General features: G+C 39.5%; 1 protein-coding gene across 1 annotated transcript in view; it reads left to right on the forward strand.

The window, feature by feature from the left end:
• The first annotated feature begins 7323 nt into the window (after positions 1-7323).
• Positions 7324-25497, forward strand: part of GRID2IP (Grid2 interacting protein) — a 152159-nt gene continuing 133985 nt past the window's right edge. Inside the window, exons 1-2 of the mRNA XM_069106215.1 lie at positions 7324-7935; positions 24764-24918. Of these exons, the coding sequence (XP_068962316.1) occupies positions 7324-7935; positions 24764-24918 (767 nt within the window). The remainder of the gene's footprint in view (positions 7936-24763; positions 24919-25497) is intronic.

The following is a 25497-nucleotide window of genomic DNA, read 5'->3' on the forward strand; positions in this document are numbered from 1 at the left end:
TTTCACTTCTCCAGGGACAGGGTGGGATCACAGTGTGCTGAGTAAGAATCACAGTTTTTAGACTAATGGTTTGTAATGTAATGCCAAGGAAAGGCAACTTCCCAAGGTTCAAAATACCAGCATAGGTGCTCTCCATTTTATTCAGTGACAAACCAAGAACAGAGAAGGTCAAAACATGACATCATTCAAAATACAGCATTTACTAAGTGTGATTAAATAATCTCCAAGTACTACCCCACCCCAGGACCTTCCAATCATTCAATCAATTACAAAGTCCCTGTTCTAAATACTACTCCATCCCTAGGCTGTGCCTTCATTTAGTCCACCACAAAGCCCCTCTACTCAAATGGAGATTAGTTTCCAAACATAAGTAAAGTACCTTAATTTGTTCAATCACAGAGCACAAAAAGGTCAAAAGTTCCCCACCCCTGGATCACAATTGAATCTACCCCAGAGTTACATCAAGTTTAAGCACAGCACTTAATGCCCCAATGGAGGTCTTTTCTTCATCTTGACAAGTTCTCAACAATCTTAGTTCCTGGGGAGACAAGGCTTAGCAAGGCCACAAGATACATTGCCAGTCCCTTCATTAATTCATCCTCTGTCTGTAGAACAGTCCTAGAACCCCTGAAAACATTAGCAAAACCCTCTCCCAGGATTTCTGTAAACATACAACCAGAAAATCCTTCTTCAGGGCTTCTGAACCAACAGAAAGCTTCCCAGACCCCTGCAACAACAGCACTGTCCTTCACCAGTGGACAGTATTCACTCTGTCTGCAGGACAGTCTCCAGACCCCTGCAACAACAGCACTGTCCTTCACCAGTGGACAGTATTCACTCTCTGTCTGCAGGACAGTCTCAGGAGCTCTTAGCCAACAGCCAGGTTCCAGGACCTCTTCAACAGGACTGTCTTTCATCAGTGGACAAATCTGGCAAAAGAACATCAAAACAGACAGACAAAGTACCAGCAAAGCAGCCATGTCTCCTCAGTCCTTGGCAGCTCAGGGGGCAGGTCTCAAAAGTCCAGGGCAATTCAAAGTGGCCACCAGCAATTCTCTTAGTCTCTCTCTCTGCCTCCATGAGGGTGCTGCTTCCAAAAAAAGTTCTTCTGCCTCTCTCTTGTCTCTCCAAATCTACGTGACCAGCTCCTCCCAGTTCAGGACTTTCTTTTCACATCAACAAGTCCATCCCACAGGTGGGATTAACAAGCTCTGGGTTTTAACACAATCAATTTGAAAACCAAGCCAATACAGGGGAATCTTTAATTGCCATTACTATCACATGGTTCTTAACATTTTTTGTATCAGGGACCTCTTTAGCAGTCTCACGAACCCTTTTCAGAATAATATTTTTAAATGCAAAAAACAAAATACATAGCATTAATAAAGGCAATTATTTTGAAATATAGTTATTAAATTTTTTTAAAGTTTCTAGATAAAGAGCCCCTCTGACAATCCACAAACGGAAACAGCTAAATTAATGTGAAATTCTTGTCCACTTACTAGTGAATAGATATACTACTAGATTATTTGCTACTCTAGTAATTAATCATATTAATCTTAGCATTCATGAAATAATACAAAAGGAAGTATCAATTAAATGGAAGGGTATTTCATAAGTTCCCTTTGCAGAAAAAAAGAGTCAGTTTTGTAAATTCTCAACCAGCAGCAAAAAACATAGTTTCATGGGGCATTTGATCTTATATTCTGATGCTAATGATAATAAGAATTTTTAAAAATAGCACCATGACAATAATTTAAGTTTAGGAGCCAACATCTATTGCAAAGGATAAAAAAGTAGAAAATTTTTTTATGAAGAACTTGATAAAAATCTTTATATTGCATCAAGATAGACTTTGCTACTCAGTAACTTAAATGCAGAGTTGGTCAAAGGAGAGGGTGGTGAAAAATATGGTTTTGGAGTAAGAAACAAGAAGAACAGAAGACTTGTAAACTTCACTTAAACTGTATTTGTATGTCATAAATGCTTTGAGAGGTCCTACACATGGTGACAGCCAAATAATTTCAAGTGAAATTTATCATATTTTGACATTGTGAATAATTCAATATTAATGTAAGAAGCATTCCTGAATCAGCTAAATATATGGAGATCACTTGTTAGAGCAGAGATCAAAGTTAATACAAAACTAGAAGAATGAAAATTTGAAAAGATATGACAAAGTATTGAAACAAGTCCAATTTGACCCATTTTTAAAAGCCACTAAAATTGAAAAATGAGAAATGGATAGACAAAATCAACAACTCATAACCATTTCTTAAAGAAGTTTAAGTGATATAAACTATGAAAAAGGGAAGTGTCTGGAAATTACTTCAACTAGTAAATACCCGATCCCTTGCTAAACAAAAGCTTATGGCAGTCGAGGGCAATACAGTTTAGAATAAAAACTCATCCTCATTATGGAGGGGGATGATAGAAAATTTGATGAGAAACCCAACTAAGTGAAGATATTCCTAGGACATTTGAGGATGAAAATGAAAGGAAGATAACAAAATAGTTGAAAAATAGAAAGGATTTGTAACCATCAATGACAGTGTAGACATCATATATGAACACCATCATCCTAGGTATGCTTCATGAAGAAGTAGAAATGATAAGTGAATAAGATTAAGATGGAAAGAATACCTGGATTAGATCAAATGTTCACAGAAGGGGTCCATATTGGAACTGAGGGATTGATTCTCAAGGTATCTGAAATAGGAACTCACACAAAAAACTTGGAAAAATTTAAACCTTATTCTTAAAAAAAAAAAACCCAACAACTAAGAGAATGTCAATAACTACCTCCTTGTATGATTATTTTCCAATCTGTATTTAAAATTTTTTTCAGACTACTCTAATTCAATAAGAGTATCTTTGATGGAAATATAAGGAGAGAGCAGACAGATTTTTGCAAGTGATGTCCCATGTAATTTTATAGTTCTTTTAATGACTCCAACCTTTTCCCTATAACAAAGAATAACCTTTTAGACATCAATATTCTTTGGAAGGTGTTATATTGCTGAGTCATGGAACACTCCAGTCTTTGAAAAAATGAAATTACAGTTCACTCAGAGGGCAGTGGTGAGATGCATGGTAGTTATGAGTAGGCTTCAACACATTAGCTGTGAGAAAGTGTTCATTGGTATAAAGGTTGTCATTGGAAAAATGTATGACCAGAAAGAAAGATTGGTTAGTCACACACTGAGATCAAGGGACAGATCAACACATTCTCAGTTGATCTGCTCAAGGTCAAGAGATCTGGAAAAGGTACTAACAGGTAGATCTGATGTTTAGAATTTATGGGAGGAAATGGACAAGTGACAAAGAATGGACAGTGATGGATGAATTCCAATTTGTGTACTTGAAGAGTATACAAATCACACCAATCTGATCACAGATTTAATAAAATATTATGACTGAATCTAAGAGTTGGAAGGTACCCCATGAATTATTTATCCTAACTAATGCAAAAACCTGATGTTCTAGCCCAATGTCTATGAATCTTGGTCATCCAGCTTCTTCTTGAACTCAAATAACAGTTGTCTATAACGGTATCCAGTTCCTTTTCAGACATTTTTTTTTAAGCAATTGGGGTTAAGTAACTTGCTCAAGGTTATACGGCCTTGTGTTTCTGGGTAGGTGCTTAGTGTCTGAGCCCAGATTCAATCCCCAGGTCATCCCGACACTGGGGCCAGTGCTCTTACTTGCTGTGCTACCTGGCCGCCCCCCATTTTTAATTGTTTTAAAGTTCTTCCTTATAATGGGTCAAAATCTATTATGATCAACCCATTATTCTTTTGCCCTGTGGAGCCAGAATAAATTAAACAAGTCTCATCCTTCATCATAGTGTGATGTAGTATATAGAGAGCTGGCTTTGGAGTCAGGAAGACTGGGTTGAAATCCCACCTCTAACACATTTGGGCAAGTCATTTAACATCTTGGTGTTCCAGGAAACTTTCTGTGATTATAATTTGTCACTGATTTGCCTCGGTAGAAGAAGTTTCCTCAGCAGGAAATCTTAAATCTCTACACTGATGAAATCACAGGTCCTGACTTCTTCCCCCCCCAAATCCTTTTTAATTTTATAACCATTCAGTTATTTGAAGAATGTAGTGTTTCCCTTAAATTATTTCTTTTCCAGGATAAATACTCCTGGCTCATTCAAATGATGTTTTTAAGATATGATCTCTGGTGTGCTCTTGTTTGCCCTTCTGTGGACACACCCTGATTTCTCAAAATCCTTTCTAGAATTGGCAGCTAGAACTGAACTTAACATTCCGGATGTTGACTAATTTAGACAGGATATAATAGGATTGTCACTTCAATCTGGACACTATACTTCTTTTACTACAGTCTAAGATAGCATTAGAATTTTTTTATCTACTATATTAGTCCATAAATTTTTTATAAATTTGCAGTTCAATAAAACCACTAAGTTATTATGCCACATTTCCAACATTTTGTACTTATGTGATTCTTTTTTTTTTCTAAGTGCAGGATTTTATATTTATCCCTATTAAATCTTATCTAATTCAACAATATTTATGTAGAACACACTCTATGAAAAACCATGCTAGAAGATAAGATAGAATTAATTACCTCAAGGAATTTATTTTACATTATGTATATGTTTATGTATATTATAAAGAACACAATATGATATATGATGTATGTACACATATATGTATATGTATGTATATACACATACATATATATAGTGATAGAGTTTGCCCGTCATTCTAGCTTATATATATATTTTTGGATGCTGATCTTCTCACCCAGAATATTAGTTATCCTTCTCAATCTTGTTATAAGCCTTTTATTCCTTTATTTCAGCTACTGCTTTATTTATATATTTAGTTAGTTAGTTATTCATTCATTTATTTATTTAAAGCAATTGGGGTTAAATAACTTGCCCAAGGTTACATGGCCAGTTCTTTTGTGTGGGTGGTAAGTATCTGAGGCCTGAACCAATCCGGGTCCTCCCGACTCCAGGCCAGCGATCTTACTCACTGCACCACCTAGCTGCCCCTCAACTATTGATTTAAAGAAAAAAAAACTGAACAGGACATGATTGAAGGCACAGCCCTTGGCATTTGCTATAGACCTCCCTCCAGGCTTATTTCAATATAATGCATAGGGAAAAATAGAGAACAGTGGGAATCTGGCAGGAGACAAGATCCTAGAAATTGAAGGCCAACCTGTAATAGACCTGAAGATGGAACTTTAGCAGTTAATTCTGTTGTTTTTCATAGTAGGATACCAAGCTATTTTCCCTTTTGAGTATTTCCTCATCATTTAAAAGACTGTGACTTTATTGGTGAGAGTATTTCTTCCACCAATGTAGATTGCAACCATTTCATTTCTTTGTTATGGATACATCATAGCATTTGCTAAAACTGAAAAATCCCTTTCCTGGTGACTAGCCTTATGGTAATAAGTTTCTCTCAGTAGGACTATACACACAAAGCCTATACTTTGCAGATTGCAGTCTCGCTTTCTGTAGGTAGAATATTCAGGAACTAAAGGGTTTTCTTCTAAATTCCATTGAAGCCTCAGAAGAAGACTTTGCTCCTGTGTACAGAATTACAGAGTAGTGTCTCCAAGACATCTGAATATTGGGGAAGAAAGCCCCAATATAATCCTCTACATGTACCTCAAGGATATGTGACTTTCCTCAGGGGATATTCCTTTCAGAAATACAGTTTCTTCAACAATTCTGCAATTCAATAGGTGTTCTTTAAATGGTCTTGTGGCCAGAAATCATTACCCTGTAGCTCACCAGATGATAAAACTACTGAAATTAATTAGACTGGTATTTATGCAGCAGACATATACTTGATCATTGGGTTCACACTCAAAGTCTTTATAGGTTGGCATGCATACAAGTTTTGTTAGAAATTGTGCTTTGCTGGCATAGCCTTCAAAAATTCAGGGCCATCTCCACGCCAAAATGAGGCATTTCAGTAGAACTGTGGCAGAATATACTATAAGTGTGAATTATTATGTCTGATTATGGTGAATTCAAATTATAAATGTGAATGATTATGTCTGACTCTGGTAAATTCACACTATAAGTGTGAATGATTAGGTCTGATTCTGGTGAATTCACACTATAAGTGTGAATGATTATGTCTGATTCTGGTGAATTCACACTGTAAGTGTGAATGATTATTCTGAGGCTTATGAGCTGGACTCTAAGACTAGTGGCCTCCAAACTTTAAGAGGCTTATCTTCCAAACACAAAGTCTTTCATCTTCATTTAGAGTCTTTTAGGGAAAGTAGTGTAGGTGAGATTGGTGAGATGTTGACAAATGTTTGCATTTCTAATTTCTTTTCTTTTTTTTTAAAGCAATTGGGGTTAAGTAATTTGCTCAAGGTTACACGGCCAGTTATTTCTGGGTGTGGTGCTAAGTATCTGAGCCCAGATTCGATCCCAGGTCATCCCAACGCTGGGGCCGGTGCTCTTACTTGCTGAGTCACCTGGCCGCCCCGCATTTCTAATTTCTAAAACATTAAGAAAATAAAGATGGCCTCTGGTTCTGATTTTTCTCCCCTTTCCCCCAACTAACTTTGCATTCTGTGGAGAAATCAATGAAACAGGGTTTAGAAGTACTGCATCAACAAAAAAAAAATCTCAAATTCCCCTAGCATTTTTAGGTTTACAGAGTGCTGTGTTCCTTACAACAGTCCTGTAAAATGTGAAAATCATCACCCCAATTTTATAGATGAGGAGGCTGTCACAGTTAGGATATAATATAACTAAGACTCAAGCTCAGGTCTTCTGACAAGTTCAGGGCTCTTTCCATTATGACACACTATCAGTCAGTCAGCCAACATATCTTTGTTAAGGACCAGGGGTTTAAAGAATGGCAAAAATACAGGCCCTGACCTTAAGAATCTCCCTCTAGTAGAAAAGAAAATATGCAACAAAACCTATCTACTTTTCTATCTGTCTGTCTTCTATCTATCCATGCACAGTATAAATGGAAGATAATCTCAGAGGGAAAGCACTAGCTAAAGGAGGGGATGTGAGAGAGGGAAGGGAGAGGTCCAGAAAAGAACTCCTACATTAGGTGGGATTTGAGCTGAGCCTTGAAGCAAGCTAGAGAAGCCCCACTGTAAACCTGAGAAACACCCCTGCCTTAGGTACTCCAAATTTGTAGCTTTTCTAGAATGAGCCAACTTGGCCTGACTGTGGTTATTTGGTCAGAGGTTGAAGAGGGTACTGGGGAGGTGGGAGATGACTTGTGTAAAATTCTTAAGGCACTGTGAAGGTTTCTCATCCTTCTTTTGCATGATCTTCCCTTTCCAGTTACCATCATGCCAGTGACCAATCAAGGCTGGCCTGAAGCGTTTGGCTTTAGTATTGGAGGGAATGGTCCATGCTACATCCTCCAGGTAGAAGAAGGAAGCAGTGCCTACCTGGCTGGACTCCAGCCTGGAGACCAGATCCTGGAGATTGAAGGCCAACCAGTAACCTCCCTGAATTGCCAGAACCTGGTGACCTTAGCTCAGCAGTGTGAGAATGTACCTCCCAGCATTGGAGTGGTGTCCCGGATCCAGCAGGTCGAGCTTCACCCTGGTCCTGATGGTAGTTTTGGTTTTACCCTGCTGAGAGCCATCCCCCTGCAAGTGGGGAACATTAACACTGGGTCCTCCGCAGAAGAGGCTGGCCTTAAGGCCGAAGATTACATCCTGGAAATTAATGGCATCCCTGTGAAACAGTATGAAATGGCTAATCTCCTAATTGAGTCCTGCCAGGGGAAGACACTAGGTCTGGGACTGCTAAAACTGGGGAAACACAACCGAAGCAGCAGCAGCAGTAGCAGCAATTGCAGCAGCAGCAGTGGTAGCAGCATCCCAGAGTTTGTGCAGAACCCTGAAGTCGTGCACCTGGAGAGGAGGCACAAGGCCAAGGAGTTCAACAAAAAGGTGAGGTCCCCATCAGGAGCACTGTTGCTAGGGAAGGCAGTGCATCTTTAATTTTAGATAGTAATCTACTTTTCTGGTTGAAGGAATGGTCCTCCCAATAATGCCCTCCAACTGCAGGTGTCCCTTGGGGTTTTGTCCTGGGCCCTCTTCTCTTCTCCCTCTATGCTATGTCACTGGGTGACCTCATCAGCTCCCATTGATTTAATTACCATTTCTAGGCTGATGATTCTCAAATCTACCTTTTCTACCCAGTCTCTCCATTGACTTCCCATTTGACATCTCCGATTGCCTTTCAGACATCTTGAACTGGATGTTCGGTAGCCATCTTAAACACAATATGTCCAAAACCAGAGCTCATGATCTTTTCCTTATTACTGTAGAGGGTCCTCAGAGTCCTCCTGGATTCCTCACTATCACCTCCAAATTGTTTCCAAGACCTGTTGATTTCATCTTTGCAACATCTCCTAAATATGCTCCCTTATTTCCTCTGACACTGCCCCTGCCCTAGTGCAGGCTCTCCTTACCTAATGCATAGATCACTGCAACAGCCTTATGGTGGGACTGCCTGCCTCCAGTCCCTTCCCATTCCAATCCCTTCTCCATTCAGTACCCAAAGTGATTTTCCTAAAACAAAGTCTGATCATGTCACCTCTCTACTCAGTACACTTCAATAACTCCCTGTTGCCTCTGGGAGCAAATACAAGATATTCTGTTTGGCATTCAAAGCCCTTCATAACCTGTCCCTCTTCTACCTTTCCAGGCTTCTCATATCTACTCCTAAAATGTGCTCTTCAGTCCAGGGACACTGGCCTTCCTGGCTATTCCACAAACAAGACATTCCATCTTTCAGCTTCAAGCATTCCCTCTGGCTGTCCTCCATACCTGAAAGGCCTTTCCTCCCTTGCTCCAATTACTTACCTCCTTGGGTTCCTTTCAGTCCCAACTAAAACCCCATCTCCTACAGGATACCTTCCCCAATCCCTCTTAATTCCAGTGTCTTCCCTTTTTAAATCATTTCCTTTTTATCCTATGTACACCTTACTTTATATGGATTTCTTTGCATGTCTCCCCCACTAAATTGTAAGCTCCTTGAGGGCAGGGATTGTCTTTTGCCTCTTTTTGTATCCCTAGTGCTTAGCACAGTGTCTGGCACATAGAAGACACTTAAAAAATATTTGTGTCTGACTAAAAAATGACTGATTCCATGCAAGTGCAGCACTCATGCTGCTACCCTGCTTCCCGGACTATTACAAGAGAGTCTTAATTGGTTTTCCGGCCTCAAGTGTCTTCCCCTCTCCAATCTGTCCTTCACACAACTCCAAAGTGTTTTTTTTCTAAAGCATGTATCTAACTGTGTCACTCTTCTTCTCAATCAGTGCATTCCAGTGGCTTCCCATCATTTCTAGCATCAAATACAAATACCTCTTTTCAGCATTTAAAGGCCTTTACAATCTGTCTTTCAGCTACTTCCCAGCCTTATATATTTATGTTACTCCTATTCGTACACTCTATGGTCTAGCCAACCAGCATTCTTGCAGTTACTCACATGCAACACTCCCCTTTGACTCTATGACTTTGCACTGCCCTCACCCCACCTCCCCATGCCTGGAAATGCGTTTCCTCCTCAGCTCTGCTACTTAAAGGAGCAGCCTCAGTTTCTTTCAAAGTTCAGCTCAAGCACTACCTTCCATATGAAAACTATTTTGTTTTTCCCCCCTCTACAAAAAAATTATCTTTTGTTTACTTTGTATATATGCGTACATATATTTGCATAAATATATATATGTATACATACATTTATACATATATGTCTTTCCCCACTAAAATATAAGCTCCTTAAAGGCAGGGACTGTGAAATCATGAAAAATGTATTTCTATATTAGCCATGTTGCAAAAGAAAATGCAAACAAAATAAAACAATAAAAATAAAGAAAGTTAAAAGGTATGCTTCAATTTGCATTAAGAGGTCATAGTTCTCTTTCAGGAGGTGGTTAGCATGTTTTCATCACGCGTCCCTTGGCATTGTCTTGAATCATTGTCTCTCACAGTTGCTAAGTATTTAAGTCTTTCACAGCTGATCATCTTTGCAATATTGCTGCTACTGTGTACAATGTTCTCCTGGTTCTGTTGAGCTGTGTTTTTAAAGAAAATTCAAATAATTGAATATGGGGTAAGGAGGGAAAGGGAGATATCCAGCATGACTCTGTTGTTTCTGTTGTGAAGTAGTGGGAGAATCATGAGGCCATTAATGGCAATGGGAAATTCAGGATTGCAGGTGACAGGGAGATTGCAGGGGATGGCAAGGCATTAGTTTAAGCTTCATGTTAAGCTTGATTTGTGGGTTATTGTGCCATTTTGAAAGAGAGTTACTGCTAATAGATTTTAAATGGAAATATCTTTGACACTTTGCAATAGATTTCAGTGAAGTTTTGCCCTTGGGCAGACTGATATTTGATTGAATCGAGAGAATTATATCATTCATTGAACTAACCATTGGTTATAATGAAATTGTTAGAACATTCAGTTTTCCCTTCTAATGATTTCACTGCCAATATAACACTTTCACAGGCAGGCTGAAGAATTGCTCTTCTATCATAGGTGAGTAATGCTTTAGTAGAATTATTAGCCAGTGAAGTGAGGGCTCTGCTTCAACTTTAGTCTTTGTCATTTCCAATTTGTCTATCAAAACCGGCTGATTTTTTTTTTTTTTGGAGGGGGTGAAGGCAAGGCAATTGGGGTTAAGTAACTTACCCAAGGTCACAAAGCTAGTATGTCAAGTGTCTGAGGTCATATTTGAATTCAGGTCCTCCTGACTCCAGGGCTGGTGCTCTATTCATTGCACCACCTAGGTGCCCCAAGTAGGCTGATTCTGACCTTTTAAAGACTATGCACACAATTTGTATGTTGAACCATTAGAAGATGTTGATTTTGCTTTTGAATATATTTTGCAAAGCGTCTCCAATAGGGATATTGGGAAGATAGCATCTTATAAATCTTAAACCAATCGGTCAACAAGTATTTATTAAGGGTTTACCATGTGCCAGGCACTAAGTGCCTAGGCGCTTTGGATATAAAGAAAAGGCAAATACAATCTCCACCCTCAAGAAGCTAACATTCTCACGGGTAGGCACCACGCAAACAGCTATATGTCAACAAGTTACATGCAGGAGAAATTGCACCTGACCTCAGAGAAAAGGCCCTAGCATTAAGGGAGGATCAATTAATAAAGGTCTCTTGCAGAACGTGAGATTTTAGTTGACATTTAAGGAAACCAGGAGAAAGAGATGAGGAAGAATACCATTCCAAGTATAGGGGACAGTCACTGAAAATGCTTGGAGTCAGGACACAGACAAGAGTCTGTTTTCCAAAAAGAAAAACCTATAACAATGAGACTTCAACTTCCCCTCTTTCTGCCCTGCCCTCCACCACCCCACCAGAGTACTTTCATATCCATGGGGTCCATGCTGCCAACTCTAATCTTTGGTTATATGAGTGATTGTGCCTTTCTTCCTCCCCATCCTCTTGCTTACATTACCATTCCATCTCCCACTCCCATCCCTGTGCCATCTACACTCTGTACCTGTTTCATTTGTCTTCATACCTTCTGTACCTATTTCAAATGTGATTACCTGTTTCCCACTGCCATCTTGGTCTTTCCCAGCAAGTACTCAACAAATTGGGTGTGCCTTCTCCCATATCATAATTTTGTGATTTAATACTCATACCTGACCAAGCTCTACCCTTGGCTTCTCTGCTTCAACTTTTAGGCTGTTGAATACTGCTGGAGAAAGTCATATGATCATATAGACTGGGTCTGCTAAAAAAAAACTGTCTGATGTCAATTAGACTCCCAGGGCTGCACGACAACCTTTTCCTTCTTCCTTTGCTGACTATGCCACTCTTCATTTATGCTTTAGAGAAGGGAGAGAAGGAAGGAGAGAATGGAGAATGGAAGGGAGGGAGGAAGCACATATTTATTAGGTACTTACTACATGCCAGGCTTGTGCTATGCAATGGGACTACAGATACTAGTAAAAAAGAAAATTGGTCCCAGCTCCAAAGAGTTTCCATTCTGAGAGGTAAGACAACATCCACAAGGGAGCAGAGTAGGGGGTGGGAGCTGAAGATATGGTTTTTTTTTTTGTTTTGTTTTGCTTTTTGGAGGGGAGAAGGCAGGGCAATTGGTGTTAAGTGACTTGCCTAAGGTCACACAGCTAATTCCTCCTGACTCCAGGGCTGGTGCTCTATTTTCTGCGCCACCCAGCTGTCTCTGAAGATACGGTTTTTTAATCCAGAGGTGCAAGGCATCCGTAATACAATGAAAAGAGTGCTGGATTTGGAGTTGGAGGATCTAGGTTCAAATTCTTCCTCTGTCACTACTTATGTGACCTTGGTTAAATCATTTCCCTTCTCTGGACCTCACATCCTTATCTCTAAAATGAGGGGGATTGGGGGCGGCCAGGGAGCACAGCGAGTAAGAGCACTGGCTCCAGTGTTGAGAAGACCTGGAGATCGAATCCCGGGCTCAGACACTTAGCACCCACCCAGAAACACCTGGCCGTGTAACCTTGAGCAAGTTACTTAACCCGAATTGCTTCGGGGCGGCCAGGTGGCTCAGCGAGTAAGAGCACCAGCTCCAGTGTGGGGATGACCTGGATCAAATCTGGGCTCAGATACTCAGCACCACACACAGAAATAACTGGCCATGTAACCTTGAGCAAGTTACTTAACCCCGATTGCTTTAAAAAATAAATTAATTAAATGAGGGGGATTGGATTGGTCCTTTCTATCTCTAAATCTATGATCCTATGAAGCCACTCACAGTGCTCAATTGCTATGTATATGGGTGTGACTTCAAAGACCAACGTGTAAGCAAGTAAGAAAGCCTTTCTTCATCACCTGATGTGGACCAGGCACTTTGCTAAGTGCTAGAGATGCACACAGAGAAACAGTCTTTGACCTCAAATAACTTACCAGGAGAACAAGACAGCCTCTCCATCTTTTGTACATGTCAAGATTTACTCTTTGATTTATAGCCATAGCTGCTATTTGGAGACTCTGCCAATGATTTTTTTTTTGTTTTATTTTGTTTAGTTCCTATTTGGTGTTGGTTGAAAGCCTTAACCAGCCTCCTCCCCAAAAGGGCTGGTGATGTATTCAAATCTAAATAGTTGAATGCTAGGTAAATGTGCTGCAGCTGCTCCCAGCTGTGATTCTTTTCCTGAGGGTTGAGTCTAACAATTCTTCTACCCTTCCTACCATCGGATCTCACTTTGGATTGATACATAAGCATTGTTTTGGTGGTTAAGCTTGAGATCAGGGTTGACAAAAGGTAGTACATGAAGAATTTCTCCTATCCATGCTCAGGAAATCCTGGGACTCATATGCTTTGGAATTCTATGAGAAAGAACACCGTTAATGGTTGTTAGGTAGTTGAACCTCTCAGATAGCATAGTAATGTTGATAGAATGTAAGCTCCTGGACCTCAAGGACTGTTTAATATCTGTCTTTGGAGTCTTGGTACCTAGCAAAGTGTCTGATACATTGTAGAAACTTAATGCTTTCTTGTTTGATTGATATCACCAAAGAACTTTGGAAGGTTTTAATGTGCTTTCACAGGTATCTTCTCATTTGATTCTCAAAGCAGGCCAGGAAAGTAATAAGAGGCATAATCATTCCCATTATAGTTGAGAAAACTGAGGTTCTATAAGGTTCTTAAACTATATATATCAAAAACAGAACTCATTGCTTTCTCCTTCCAACCTACCCCTCCTTCTAAGTTCTCAATTTATGTCAAGTATACCATTGTACTTCTGGTGGCCTAGATTCACAGCCTCAGCACCACACCTGCCTTTCCCTTGTCCCTCACTCCACAAACCTAAGCTGCTGCCAAGTCTTGATGATTTCACCACAACATCTCTCTCATTGATTTTCTTAGTTTCTCTCAGACAGGCACTAATTTCATTCAAGCCCTCATCACCTCATACTTGGACCATTTCAGAACACTTTTAATTAGCCCCCCTCTGCTTCCAATCTTTTCCCTTTCCAATCTATCCTCCAGACAGCTGCCAAAAGAATCTTCCTAAAGTACAAATCTGTCCACTTCACTTTTGTGGTCAGGAATTTTCAATCATTTCCTATTGCCTCTAGAATAAAAGGCAAACCCTCTCTGTCATTAGTCTTTCACAGATTGGCTCCAGGACACCCTTCCAGGTTTATTTCAAGTTGTTCTCTTTCACAAGCTCTATGTTCCTGACAAACTGGCAGTAACATTTCATCTCCCGTCTTGATACCTTTGCTCAGGCCGTCCCGCTACATGGAATGCTCTCCCTCATCACCTTTGTCCAAGAGACCCAAGAATAGAAGCACTCCCCCAGACCACTGGCCCTGCTTCTATCCTTTCCCCTTGAGTAATCATCTATGGGAGTAACCCTTATGGAGAAGGGTCCCCACATCTCCGCCACCACAACCAGTGACCAAATGCCAACAATAGGTAGGTAGGCCCAAGATTGTGGGAAAAGTCCTGCTCCCCACCCCAGAATACCAGTTATGCCTGCTCCCCTCCCCCAGCCATTATTCATGGGATCTGCTCTTGTGGAGCTTCAGCCTTGTAGCTGACATCAAAGGAGCTACATCCCCCTCCAACCTCAGCAGCCACAACTACTAAAGACCCAGAAAAAAAAGTCCTTAGCATTGTCAAATGGTTCAACATCAGAAATGGGTGTGGTTTCTTCTATAAAATGTACCTAAAGATGCATTCACCATCTGTTTTGGTGTGTACCTGGACAACCACTGGGCCCTTCTGTCCCACTTGCATCTGAAACCTCCTCTATGTTTTGTCTGTCCCATTAGAATAAGGCCTCCTTGAAGGCAGGAACTACTTGGCTTTTTCTTTTATGTCCTCAGAGTTTAGCAAACTTTGCAAGTAATAAGAGATTAACAAAATGCTTTTTCACTCACTCATCCCTAAATCCTTTTGAAGTTCAGCTCAGGCTTTTCCTGCAGGGGCCCTAAAGGAGCCTTTTCCTATTCTGGGTTAGGGTTCCTTAACTATCCCCTATTTTACTTTGTATTTATTTACTTAAGTAAGTACATGTCATATTACCCCCAGGTGAATATAAGTTCTTTGAAGGCAGCCATTCTTTTGGTTTCCAACTTTGTATCTCTAGTATCTTGTACACAGAGCTTTTCATGTAGGAGGAACTTCATAAATGTTTTTTTTTCAAATGAACTGAATTGAAAAAGCTTTTGCACAATTCAATGTGGCTAATATAAGAAGAAAAGATATGCACTGGGAAGAAGAATTTCATTAAATATATTTGATAAAATCTGATATCCAAAATCCATAGGGAATTGGCACAAATCTGTATGATTAAGAGCTATTTACTAATAGTTGAATGGTAAAAGAAACTACTTTTCAAAAGCAAAACTTCAAACCGTCAAATGCTCTTTGAGTAATTCTTCAAAATCACAGGCTCTGCTATATTAACTCACTCCTAACCAAGATGTTCTGGAACCAACTTAAACAGTCTGAGATTTTATTGTTAAATTTTCACTGTGAGCATTTTGTATCTCAGAAATGAGCCACTGCTACAGATCCTAGCTTGATTTGTTGTTTTGTTTATTGTCTAGAATTAAGAAAATGATAGTGAAAACATTACTGCAGCTCAAACTTAGTGTCTTGCATTTTCGGAAAGCCAGTTGTTAACCTTTGCTAGCATACCCCTGCACCTAACTAATTTAATTCAGCAAACATTCATTGTGTCAAATATGTGCAAGACCTTCTCTTGGGCTCAGAATATAAATACAAAAGCAGATAAAGGTTTTTGTCCTCAAGGAACATAAAATCTCCTTGGGAAAACATGATGTCCATATTTTTACATTCACCATTATAGATTGAGAGTTGGATGGGGCAAAAAGAAAAGTCAAGCTTAACATCCTCACTTTATAGGTTAGGAAAGGATGGGCAGGATCCCATGGCTGGCACTAGTACTGGATATATGACCAAGCTAAATAATCAATCTGTTGTCATGGAGGTGAAAACCAGAACTGGAAAAAATAAGTAGAGCTGGCAGTCAGAATGTAATCCAACCTCTCTGGTGTTTCAGGGACTGAGCAGGAATTTATGAAAATGCTTCTTCAAGGGCAGGTCCTTTTAAAGAGAGGTGGCCCCTGTTTGTGGGCCTTGATTCTGGGAGTCATATGGGACTTCTTGATTGGTTATTGCTTTACCAAAAAATATATATATTTTTAAATTTCCTTCCTTGTTTAGGTACTCCATGTATGTTCTTGTGAGTGGGAGTTTTAAGATGAAATTGTAGAGCTGAGTTAACTTTACAGGCTCCTTAGAGATATAATAGAGCTAAGCTGCTTGACATATGGCACTCAGCAAGGGAGCTGAATGATTTATCCATCATTTGAAGGGTTAAAAAAATTAACCCAATGGTTCAGAAGACCTAGAATCACATGGAAACAGTATACTATGACTTGGACTCTTCCCCATGCCTGGGGAGAGTTAGGATAGGAAGTAGTCTATTTCTTGGGGATTAGGAAAAAGGCTATATGGCCCAAGAAGTACCTGCATGATGGGGATGAAAGAAAACCCTTTTTCTGGGTAAAGGTTCATTTGCTTTATAGGTGTAGCACCTGGGCTCCCCTATCCTTTTATAGAGCTTCCAGGAATTCAATGTTCAAAATACTTTGTGGGTCCACATCCACTCAGAATGATAGTTCATAAACCCCCTACCAACGTGTTACCTTTTGTTAGTCATCCAGAAGACATAATTAGTTCAAAGCAAAATAATTTTTGTAAGGAAAATTACAATAAAACATCCCCCCATATATATGTATATATACAGCATACCCTTCCATAAATTTACATACCATTGGTAGGAACACTGGGGATAAATAGAGCCCAAGCTTGAGGGACTGACACCTTCAGTATATATGTGAAGGTCCAAAGGTGACTCATACTTCCAATGACCTTCTGATGTCACCTTGAGTCTCTGCTGGGTTCCCTGGGTCTACTATTTATTGGACTCAGGGTACTTTCTAGGAACATTGTTCTACTGAGTTTTTTGGTCTCAATTTTATTGTGTTCTAGTAGTGCATAGTTTCCATTGGGCACTGATCCCTGCTTTTGTCTTCTGACATCATGCCTTGAAGAACAGCCAAGTCATTGAAGCTTCAGTCTGCTAGGGTGTAGTAGCTAGAATTTAGCCCTGCTAGGGCCAGGCAGATAGCATCTTGACTCATCTCCACCAAACCTAGTTAACAGAGACCCAACATAGTGCCTTGAGGTTAAGGTTTCCTTTCCATTTTGACCCCAGTTTTTGAGTGGAGATCCAAGCCTTCAATTATCAGATAACTACCTAATTTAGGGATAGAAACTCATAGATATTCTTAAAATTCTCTTTGAGCCAGAACAAAAGGTAACCTAAGGGACAAGGTGAGAATTCTCCACTGAAAGATATCAGCATCAAAGTCTGGTTGCTTTAGTGCTATACTTACGCCAGTAGGAAATCTCAGTCTCCCTACAGAAATGATGTGGCCACTTGGGGTGTGCTTTAGAGAGGACCACAATCGGTTGAAGGAACAATGAGTGTTTACTGGAAGACTGAGGAGGGGGACCATGATCTCAGTGTTCAAATATCTGAAGGGCCATCATATGGATGAAGAATTAGATTTACTCTGTTTCATCCCAGTTTGAGGAAATTAAAGGATGATTTATTATAAGGATGACTTTCCTAACTAGATGTTATGGTGAGTGTTGAACTTTGAGTATGGAAGACCTAAATTCAAATCCATCCTCAGGCACTTATTACCTGAATGATCGTGGACAAGTTACTTAATTTAACATGTTTGCCACAGTTTCCTCATCTATAAAATGAGGATAATAATAGCACCTAGTCCACAGGGTTTTTTAAGGATTAAATGAGATAAGGTATGTAAAGTGCTTTGCAAACCTTGAAGTGTTATATACACGCTAGCTATTAGCTATTATTATTATTAGAAAGTGGGCAGCTAGGTGGTGCAGTGCATAGAGTGCTAGGCCTGGAGTCAGGAAGACTCATCTTCCTGAATTCAGATATGGCCTTACTAGCTATGTGACTCTGGGCAAGTTATTTCATCCTGTTTGCCTCATTTTCCTCATCTGAAAAATGAACTGGAGACCATTCCAGTATATTTGCCAAGAACACCCCAAAAGGGTTACGAAGATTTGGACACGATTGAACAACAACATTATTAGAGGTGATCCCAAGTGGAATGTGCCACAGATTGGGGTGGGGTGGAGAAAAAGTGTACTTTCTCTTTAACTGGAGGCTGGTTGAACATTCACTGGGGACGGGATATTGTCTAATGGTAGCCATCTCTTCAGAGGAAAGGGGAAGAATAAAGGGAAAAAAAATTTACATGGTAATTTTATTATATATTTAAAAGGAATAGAAGTTGGATGTAATAAATTTGTAGTTTCAGGTGCAATCATCTTTTTGTTATACTATGTTATAGAAATGTTTGTTTTATTCTATAAATTAAAAATAAAATAGAAGAAGAGATACATACTTTAGATACAGAGCAGACTAAGCAGCCTCTGGACTCCCTTTCAACTTGATATATCCTATAATTCTATTTGCTGGGAGGGAATGTTCAGGATTTAAACAGATTGGGGGATTGTGGAATCTTTAAATTCATATGAAAGCTGTTGGTGATTCAGCTCCCACCAGTGAAATGAGAAAAATCAAAGAACCTTTAGTGAATCCCACACTGGCATTTTTTATAGCAAGTCATCTCTCTGGGTTAACAACTTGTACTTTCTCTGTTCCCGTTTTATAACCTTGAAGCATCTGACATTTAATAGAAAATTCAATACTGGTCATGTGATGGCTTTCTATTGATGGGTACCTTGTGATTTGGATGTGGGTTAAAGGCACCTCTGGTGATAGCTGACTGCTTGAAGACGTCAAAGTGGAACACGCACCAGGGGGCAAGAACTATTTTTTCCCTTGTACTTATGTAATGTATCTCTCAGCCACCCCCATTCTCCTAGGAATTCAGACTGTTCCTTACTTTGATTTCAAAGCAATGAATTTGCAAGGGTGAAAATGAAAGAAGAGAGCCTCTGGTGGTGAACTTAGTCTTCAAGAAAGTGAAAAATTGCAAATGATGAAACTTCTGGGAAGCCCAGTTTGAGAAATGTACAATTGTTCTTGACAGCCATTTTAATGGTCCCACTTTGTTAAGCAAAAGACGGTGCTTAGATCAAGTCAGTGTTCCGCTAGATGGAAACATTGTGGACCTATGGCCTTTAGACACTTTTCTCACATTCCTTTGTCTATGTTTGAACCAAGGCAAATACAGTCTGATTATCCATATTCTTATGTAAGAGGAAAGAGACTCCTCTCCTTCTCCCATTCCTCTCCACTACCTTCCATTCTAGTCCCAAGTCTACAAGTTTCTGGTTCCTGGTAGTATCTACTCTCCCCTACCCATCGGATCCCTCCTCCTGGTGTCATTTGGAAGGGCGCCTCCTCATGAAAGGGAAGATGTGTTCCTAGAATCCAGAGTTGAATCCTAGAATGCATTTATTCAAAGAAACAGCCTTCTAAATGTAGGAAGAGTGGAAAAGAGTCAATGAGCTCTATACTTTACACTTGGAGTACAATAAACTTTGATGGTTTAGCTTGGGTACTTAGTAACTACCAATGATAAACATAAACATTGTTTCTGTAGGAAAATATGTTCTGGATTCCTTTTGGGAATGCAATCCACTCAGAGGTTAGGAGACTGTACACATAAAAGATAACTAATGATAAAGATAATAATAGCACCTCAGATTTTTATAGATTTAATGGTTTTAATGAGCTTTCACAGAGATCCTTTCATTGAATCCTCTTAGCACCCTTGTAAGGTTTTTAAGGAAACATTACCCCCTTTTTACAGGTAAAAAACCATTGAAATTAAGTGATTTGTCTAAGGTCACACAGTGATATCTAGTCTGGTACTCTACTGTTATTCCCGTTAGGTGTGTAATCTTTTTTGTCCTTGCTTTAAAAAAAAATGCATCCCATGTGCACACACATTCACACATGCTGAGTGCCTTTATTGTTTTAATATAGTTTCCAGGCTTCCAGTGGGTTATTCACTTTTAAAATTCTTCCTTTACCATGACCTCATTTTGTCACAGTTCTCTTTTCTAAAACTGAATAACCCTTTAACATGTTCCTTTGGATTTTCCCTCTCTTACCACAATGTGGGATTTAATTGTGTTGTGATCACTATTCCCTAATGACCCACAATTACTTTTCTATACCAGGCTCTGTTCATTACCAAGGAAAGAATACTGGCTCACATTTATATAGTCCTTTATTGTTTACTGAGCACTCTATTCATAACACTTCTATGAGCTAGGTAGTGTAAGTATGATCATCCCTATTTGACAGATGAGGAAACTGACATTCAAAGGATTAACCAAATATGTAGCCCATGAATACTAGAGCTGGGGCCTGAATTTAGGTCTGCTGACTTTCTTTAGTGCCATGAGTCTAATATATGCCTTTTTTTTTTTTCCCATTCTAAAGCTTTTGTTCTGGGAAATCATAATGTTTATAGCTGGGATTTATTTTTGTTAGCTGCCCTACTATTCAGCAGCACATCATTTTAAGTTCACTTGCTTAATGGATCTATGATCTCATTAGCATAGGTTTTCCTTCTGCTCTTGCTCATTGCAATTCCTCACCTCTTTATCCTGTGTGAGTCTTGCCCTCCTATTTCTCTTACTCCTCCAAGCATTCAATGTGCCGATGTCTTCCTTTAGATTTCTTTTTTTTAAATTTTTTTTGGAGGGCAATTGGGGTTGAGTAACTTGCCCAAGGTTACACGGCTAGTTTTGTGTGTGTGTGTGTGTGTGTGTGTGTGGGTGTGGGTGTGGGTGTGTGTGGGTGTGTGCACGCGTGGGTGTTAAGTGTCTGAGGCTGGAACTGAACTCGGGTCCTCCTGACTCCGGACCGGACCGGAGCTTCACTCACTGCGCCACCTAGCCGCCCCTCTTTAGATTTCTTAGTGTTATTTGGCTACCAATAGAATACGTGAGCTGCCCACTAATTATCCCTTAACAGTTGAAACCTATTTCCTTTTCTGGTCCTATATCTGTTTGATTATATCTTTTTTAAAATGACATTTTTATTAAATATTTTCTAATTTAAAAAAATTAACATATATTTTTTTAAAATTTGAGTTCCAAATTCTTCCCCTCCCTCCTGTCCCTTCTCCATCCACTGAAAAGGCAAGCAATATGATAAGTTTCACCATACATTTTACACTTTTCCTTGATATTTTGCTGCTTCCTCAAGCCTACCATATGCCAGTCTTTTTGGGTGAGAGGAAGGGAATAAGTCTCTATTAAGAACTTGCCTGTTCCAGGCATTGTACTAAGTGCCTTACAAATGTCTCATTTCATTCTCAGAACAGCCGTGAGAAGTAGCTATTTTAAGTATCCCCATCTTACAGCTAAAGAAACGGAGGCAGGCACACATTAAGTGGCCTCCAGCGGGTTATTTGCCTTTAAAGTTCTTCCTTTCCTTTCCTCATTTTGTCACACAGGATTATACAACTAGTAAGTATCTGAGGCCAGGCTTTAACTCGGGCCCTCCTGACTCCAGGCTTGGTACTCTGTGCCACCTGTCTGGTGAGGAGCATATCTGACCAGGGCAGTGTATGTAGCAGGACTTTTTGTGCAGTCACCTTCTTTCTCTAGGAGGTCTAATGCCTAAATTTTCAAATTTAAGTGAGCCATGAGATAATACAAAAAGTTTGTACTTTGCAGAAAATTTTCCTTCTTAGGCTGTAGTGCTGGATTACATCGTCTAGGAAGGCAAAATCCCTATTCCTCTACACAGAATGTTACAATTCATAAAGATTTTCCACGAATTATTCCCTTGGCCCTGTGTGTGAACACATCAGGCCTCTACAGAGGCCTGTTATTGCCTTGGCTGTGCCCACATTGTCTCAGGGTGGGAAAGTCTACTCTCAGGACTCCCATGTGCTTACTGCCCCAAGGCAGTCATTCCTGGGATGGGGCAAGGACTAGGAGACTGTACATATAGGCACTGGATTTCCTCCTCCAGGACCAAACTTATTTTGTTGAATCCTGGTCTCTTTTCTATGTAGGAAAAGTAGAAGGAAAAAAAAGGAGACTTTAAAAAGAGGCCAAGAGTGGCTTGTTGCTCTCTTTCATAGGTTGTTAGGAAGGGGCAGCACCTATGACAAGAGTCCAGCTTCTTGAATCTCAAGTCAGACACCAATCATCTCATTCCAGTCACAGAAAACCTGTCAAAAGTGGTTTGTATCCCTAACAAAATGTCAGTGCACATGTCTGTGTTCTCTATGGTCTGTCACTTCAGATGCTTCCTAAGTTTCATGCATGTAAGCTTATCAAATTGATCAGATTTTTCTGCTCAGTCCCCTTTGTACTCACAACTACGGACTAACATTTATTTTTTTAGACTGATTAGTTTATTTTTAGTTTTCAACATTCACTTTTGTGGGATTTTAAGTACTAAAATTTCCCCCTTTCCTCCCCAAGACAGAATGCAATTTGATATAAGCTATACATGTACAATCATATTAAGCATATTTCCATATTAGTCATGTTGTGAAAGAAGAATCAGAACAAAAGGGAAAAACCATGAGAAAGAAAAAAAAAAGAGAAAATAATATGCTTCGATCTGCATTCAGATACCATAGTTCTTTCTATGGGAGTGGATAGCATTTTCCATCATGAGTCTTTTGGAATTTGTCTTAGATCATTGCATTGCTGAGAAAAGCTAAGTCTATCAGCACAATGTTACTGTTACTGTGTACAATGTTCTCCTTGGTTCTGCTTACTTCATTTAGCATCAGTTCACGTAAGTCCAGATTTTTCTGAAATCTGTCTGCTCATCATACCTTATAGCACAATAGAGTTCCATTACATTCATATACCATACTTATTCAGCCATTCCCCAATTGATGGGCATCCCCTCAATTTCCGATTCTTTGCCACCACAAAAAGAGCTGCTATAAATAAATATAAATATTTATGCTATAAATAAATATATGAATTTGTACATGTAGGTTCATTTCCCTTTTTTATGATTTATGAGCTCACATTCAAACTAAAATCACTAAAATAACCTGGCCTAATGGCTAACTAGGCACTGCTGGGCTAGTGACCTCTTCTACTTGCCCATCTTGGTTTGCCTTGGGGTTCATTGCTCTGGAGTTACCTGAAATCTAAGTGATGAAAGTTGTCTCCCCAGTTCACCCATTATAGTTTCTTCACTCCCATCTTGGCTATTCTAAGGAAAGTCGCTAACTATAGAATTATGCTTATAGAAATAGTTATGACCTCAAAGTCTAAGGATTTTCCTCAGCAAGGGGTAAGTAAAAGGGCATCCATCGTACAAATGTGAATCAGGTAGAGAACAGGTAATTTCCTCCCATACAGAAAAGCAATAAAGGATCCTTGAATGATTAGAACCAACTCCATTGACTAATTACAACTAGTATGATCATTTGGGAGGCTAGCATTAGAGCAGTTTTTTTTTTGCAAAGCTGCTAATGAGCCAGTTCACCTTCACTGAACATTGTCCATTCAAATGCCAAACACAAATTTCTTTTGAAGGCCTCTCTCTTTGATACCAATTCTATCCTTGTTGCAATCCCAATCTCACTCTGTTACTGCAACTGCAACCTCTTTGATTAAATGCTGCCCTTGTCACAGGCATTTGCAGGCCTTCCGTGACTCTTCGGTATTTGAAAGGTGAATGCTAGAGAAAAGGAAATCTGAAAGTAGGGGCAAGGCATCCAGGGACAAACTCCATGGGGCTTAGTCCTACCATTATGTAGAATTTTAGAAAAATCTTTCCTTCACTCACTTCTTGACCAGAATCACATCTTGTCTTCTCTTTGTTAAAGAGACTCCTACCCCAAATGTTCCCTCAGTTTCTTCCATAGAGCTCTACACACAATAAGCAATTAATAAATATTTGCCACCATCAAGGAACCACCTCTTCTCTAAGAAGGAGAACTCAACCTTGCCAATGATGGGGAATGGATTAGGCAGGGGAGTGGGGAGGACACTTAATTCAGCAATGAGTCATACATAGCTAGAAGCAAGCAGAGAATACCTGTGTGTTCAAGTCTCCACATGGTCCTCTAAGGGCAGTTAGAGAATATCTTTGTACTCTCCAAAATGGAGGACTTGTTATAAAATAAAATAATCTAGTAGGGTTCTAGACTATGCCTTTTTACTGAATTTTACAATTTATTACTTCTCCTGGTTTTCACTTTGGAAATTTTAAAAATTGAATTCTACAGCAGTATGGATTTACCTTGTTTTGTTCATTTTCTACCTTGTTTCTCCCTCCATATTAGACTACCAGGAACCAAGCCCGTGAGACTCCAACAGTTGGCTTTGTACTCCCAGGGACCATGAATCCTCAACTTCACTTCAACCATTTTCTACCCTGTACCCACATCTCTTTACTTTCCCCTACTTCTTGCTCTGACAACTGTAATAAAGTTAATACTCCAATTGACTCTGGAATGGTCATGCCAGTGGACTACATTATTGTTCCACTCTCCATCTTTGTGACTTTCCATACCATAACTCTCTTCCTTGGCCATCAAACACACACACACACACACACACACACACACACACACACACACACACCACACATACTAAATGCAAGGTAGCTGAAAAGGGAGATGAGAGAGACTAAGAGAATTTGCCCATGGAAAGTGAGATTTTTCTTGTTCTTAAGTTTATTTACATTATTTTTTGCAGGTGGATGAAATTCTTGGTGATCAGCCCGAGTTGAAGGAAAAAGTGTTTGCTGTTTTGAAGCAGTATGCTTCAGAGCGGAAGGTGGACTATTTAGCTTATGCTCTCTCTATGATTCTCACCAATGAGGACCATCAGATGCTCATTGACAACATCAGGTACCTTGATAGTTCAAAGCAGAATGGGTGGGACAGTAATATAGACAAAATGCAAGGTTATTTGCTCCTACAATCCAGGAGGATTCAGTTCTGGGGTATCTAGAAATGTGTTATAATTAATAATTCTAATTTTGTATTCATAAAAAGCACTTTAATTTTTTGACATGCTTTCATAACCCTCACTTAAAAAAATACACTTCTTTTTCCCACTTCTGAGTGAGGAAGTGTATTTTGGACTAGAGGTTAGGAAACAGTTTCTGGTACAGCAATTCAGCTTCTACCTTTGGGCCTTAGTTTCTTTACTTATTAGATAACTCTAAGATTCTATGTTCTACTTCAATAAATATTTATTAGTTGCTTACTGTGTGTAGAGCTCTATGGAGGGAACTGAGAGAGGATTTGGGGATAACATTTGAGAGCTATGATTCATTAGTGTAGAAAACTGGGATTTGGGGAGGAGGGGAAATAAAAAGATTAAATAAAGGTCCCTGCCCCAATGAACCTTAAAGCCAAGGCAAGGCAATAAGCATTTATTAATCACTTATTATGTGCCAGGAGATATAAATATATGCTATGTAC

Source organism: Petaurus breviceps, unplaced genomic scaffold (assembly GCF_028583685.1).
Source record: "Petaurus breviceps papuanus isolate PSGF00001 unplaced genomic scaffold, PetGlider_PUasm1.0 138, whole genome shotgun sequence".
In the NCBI taxonomy this organism is placed as follows: Eukaryota; Metazoa; Chordata; class Mammalia; order Diprotodontia; family Petauridae; genus Petaurus; species Petaurus breviceps.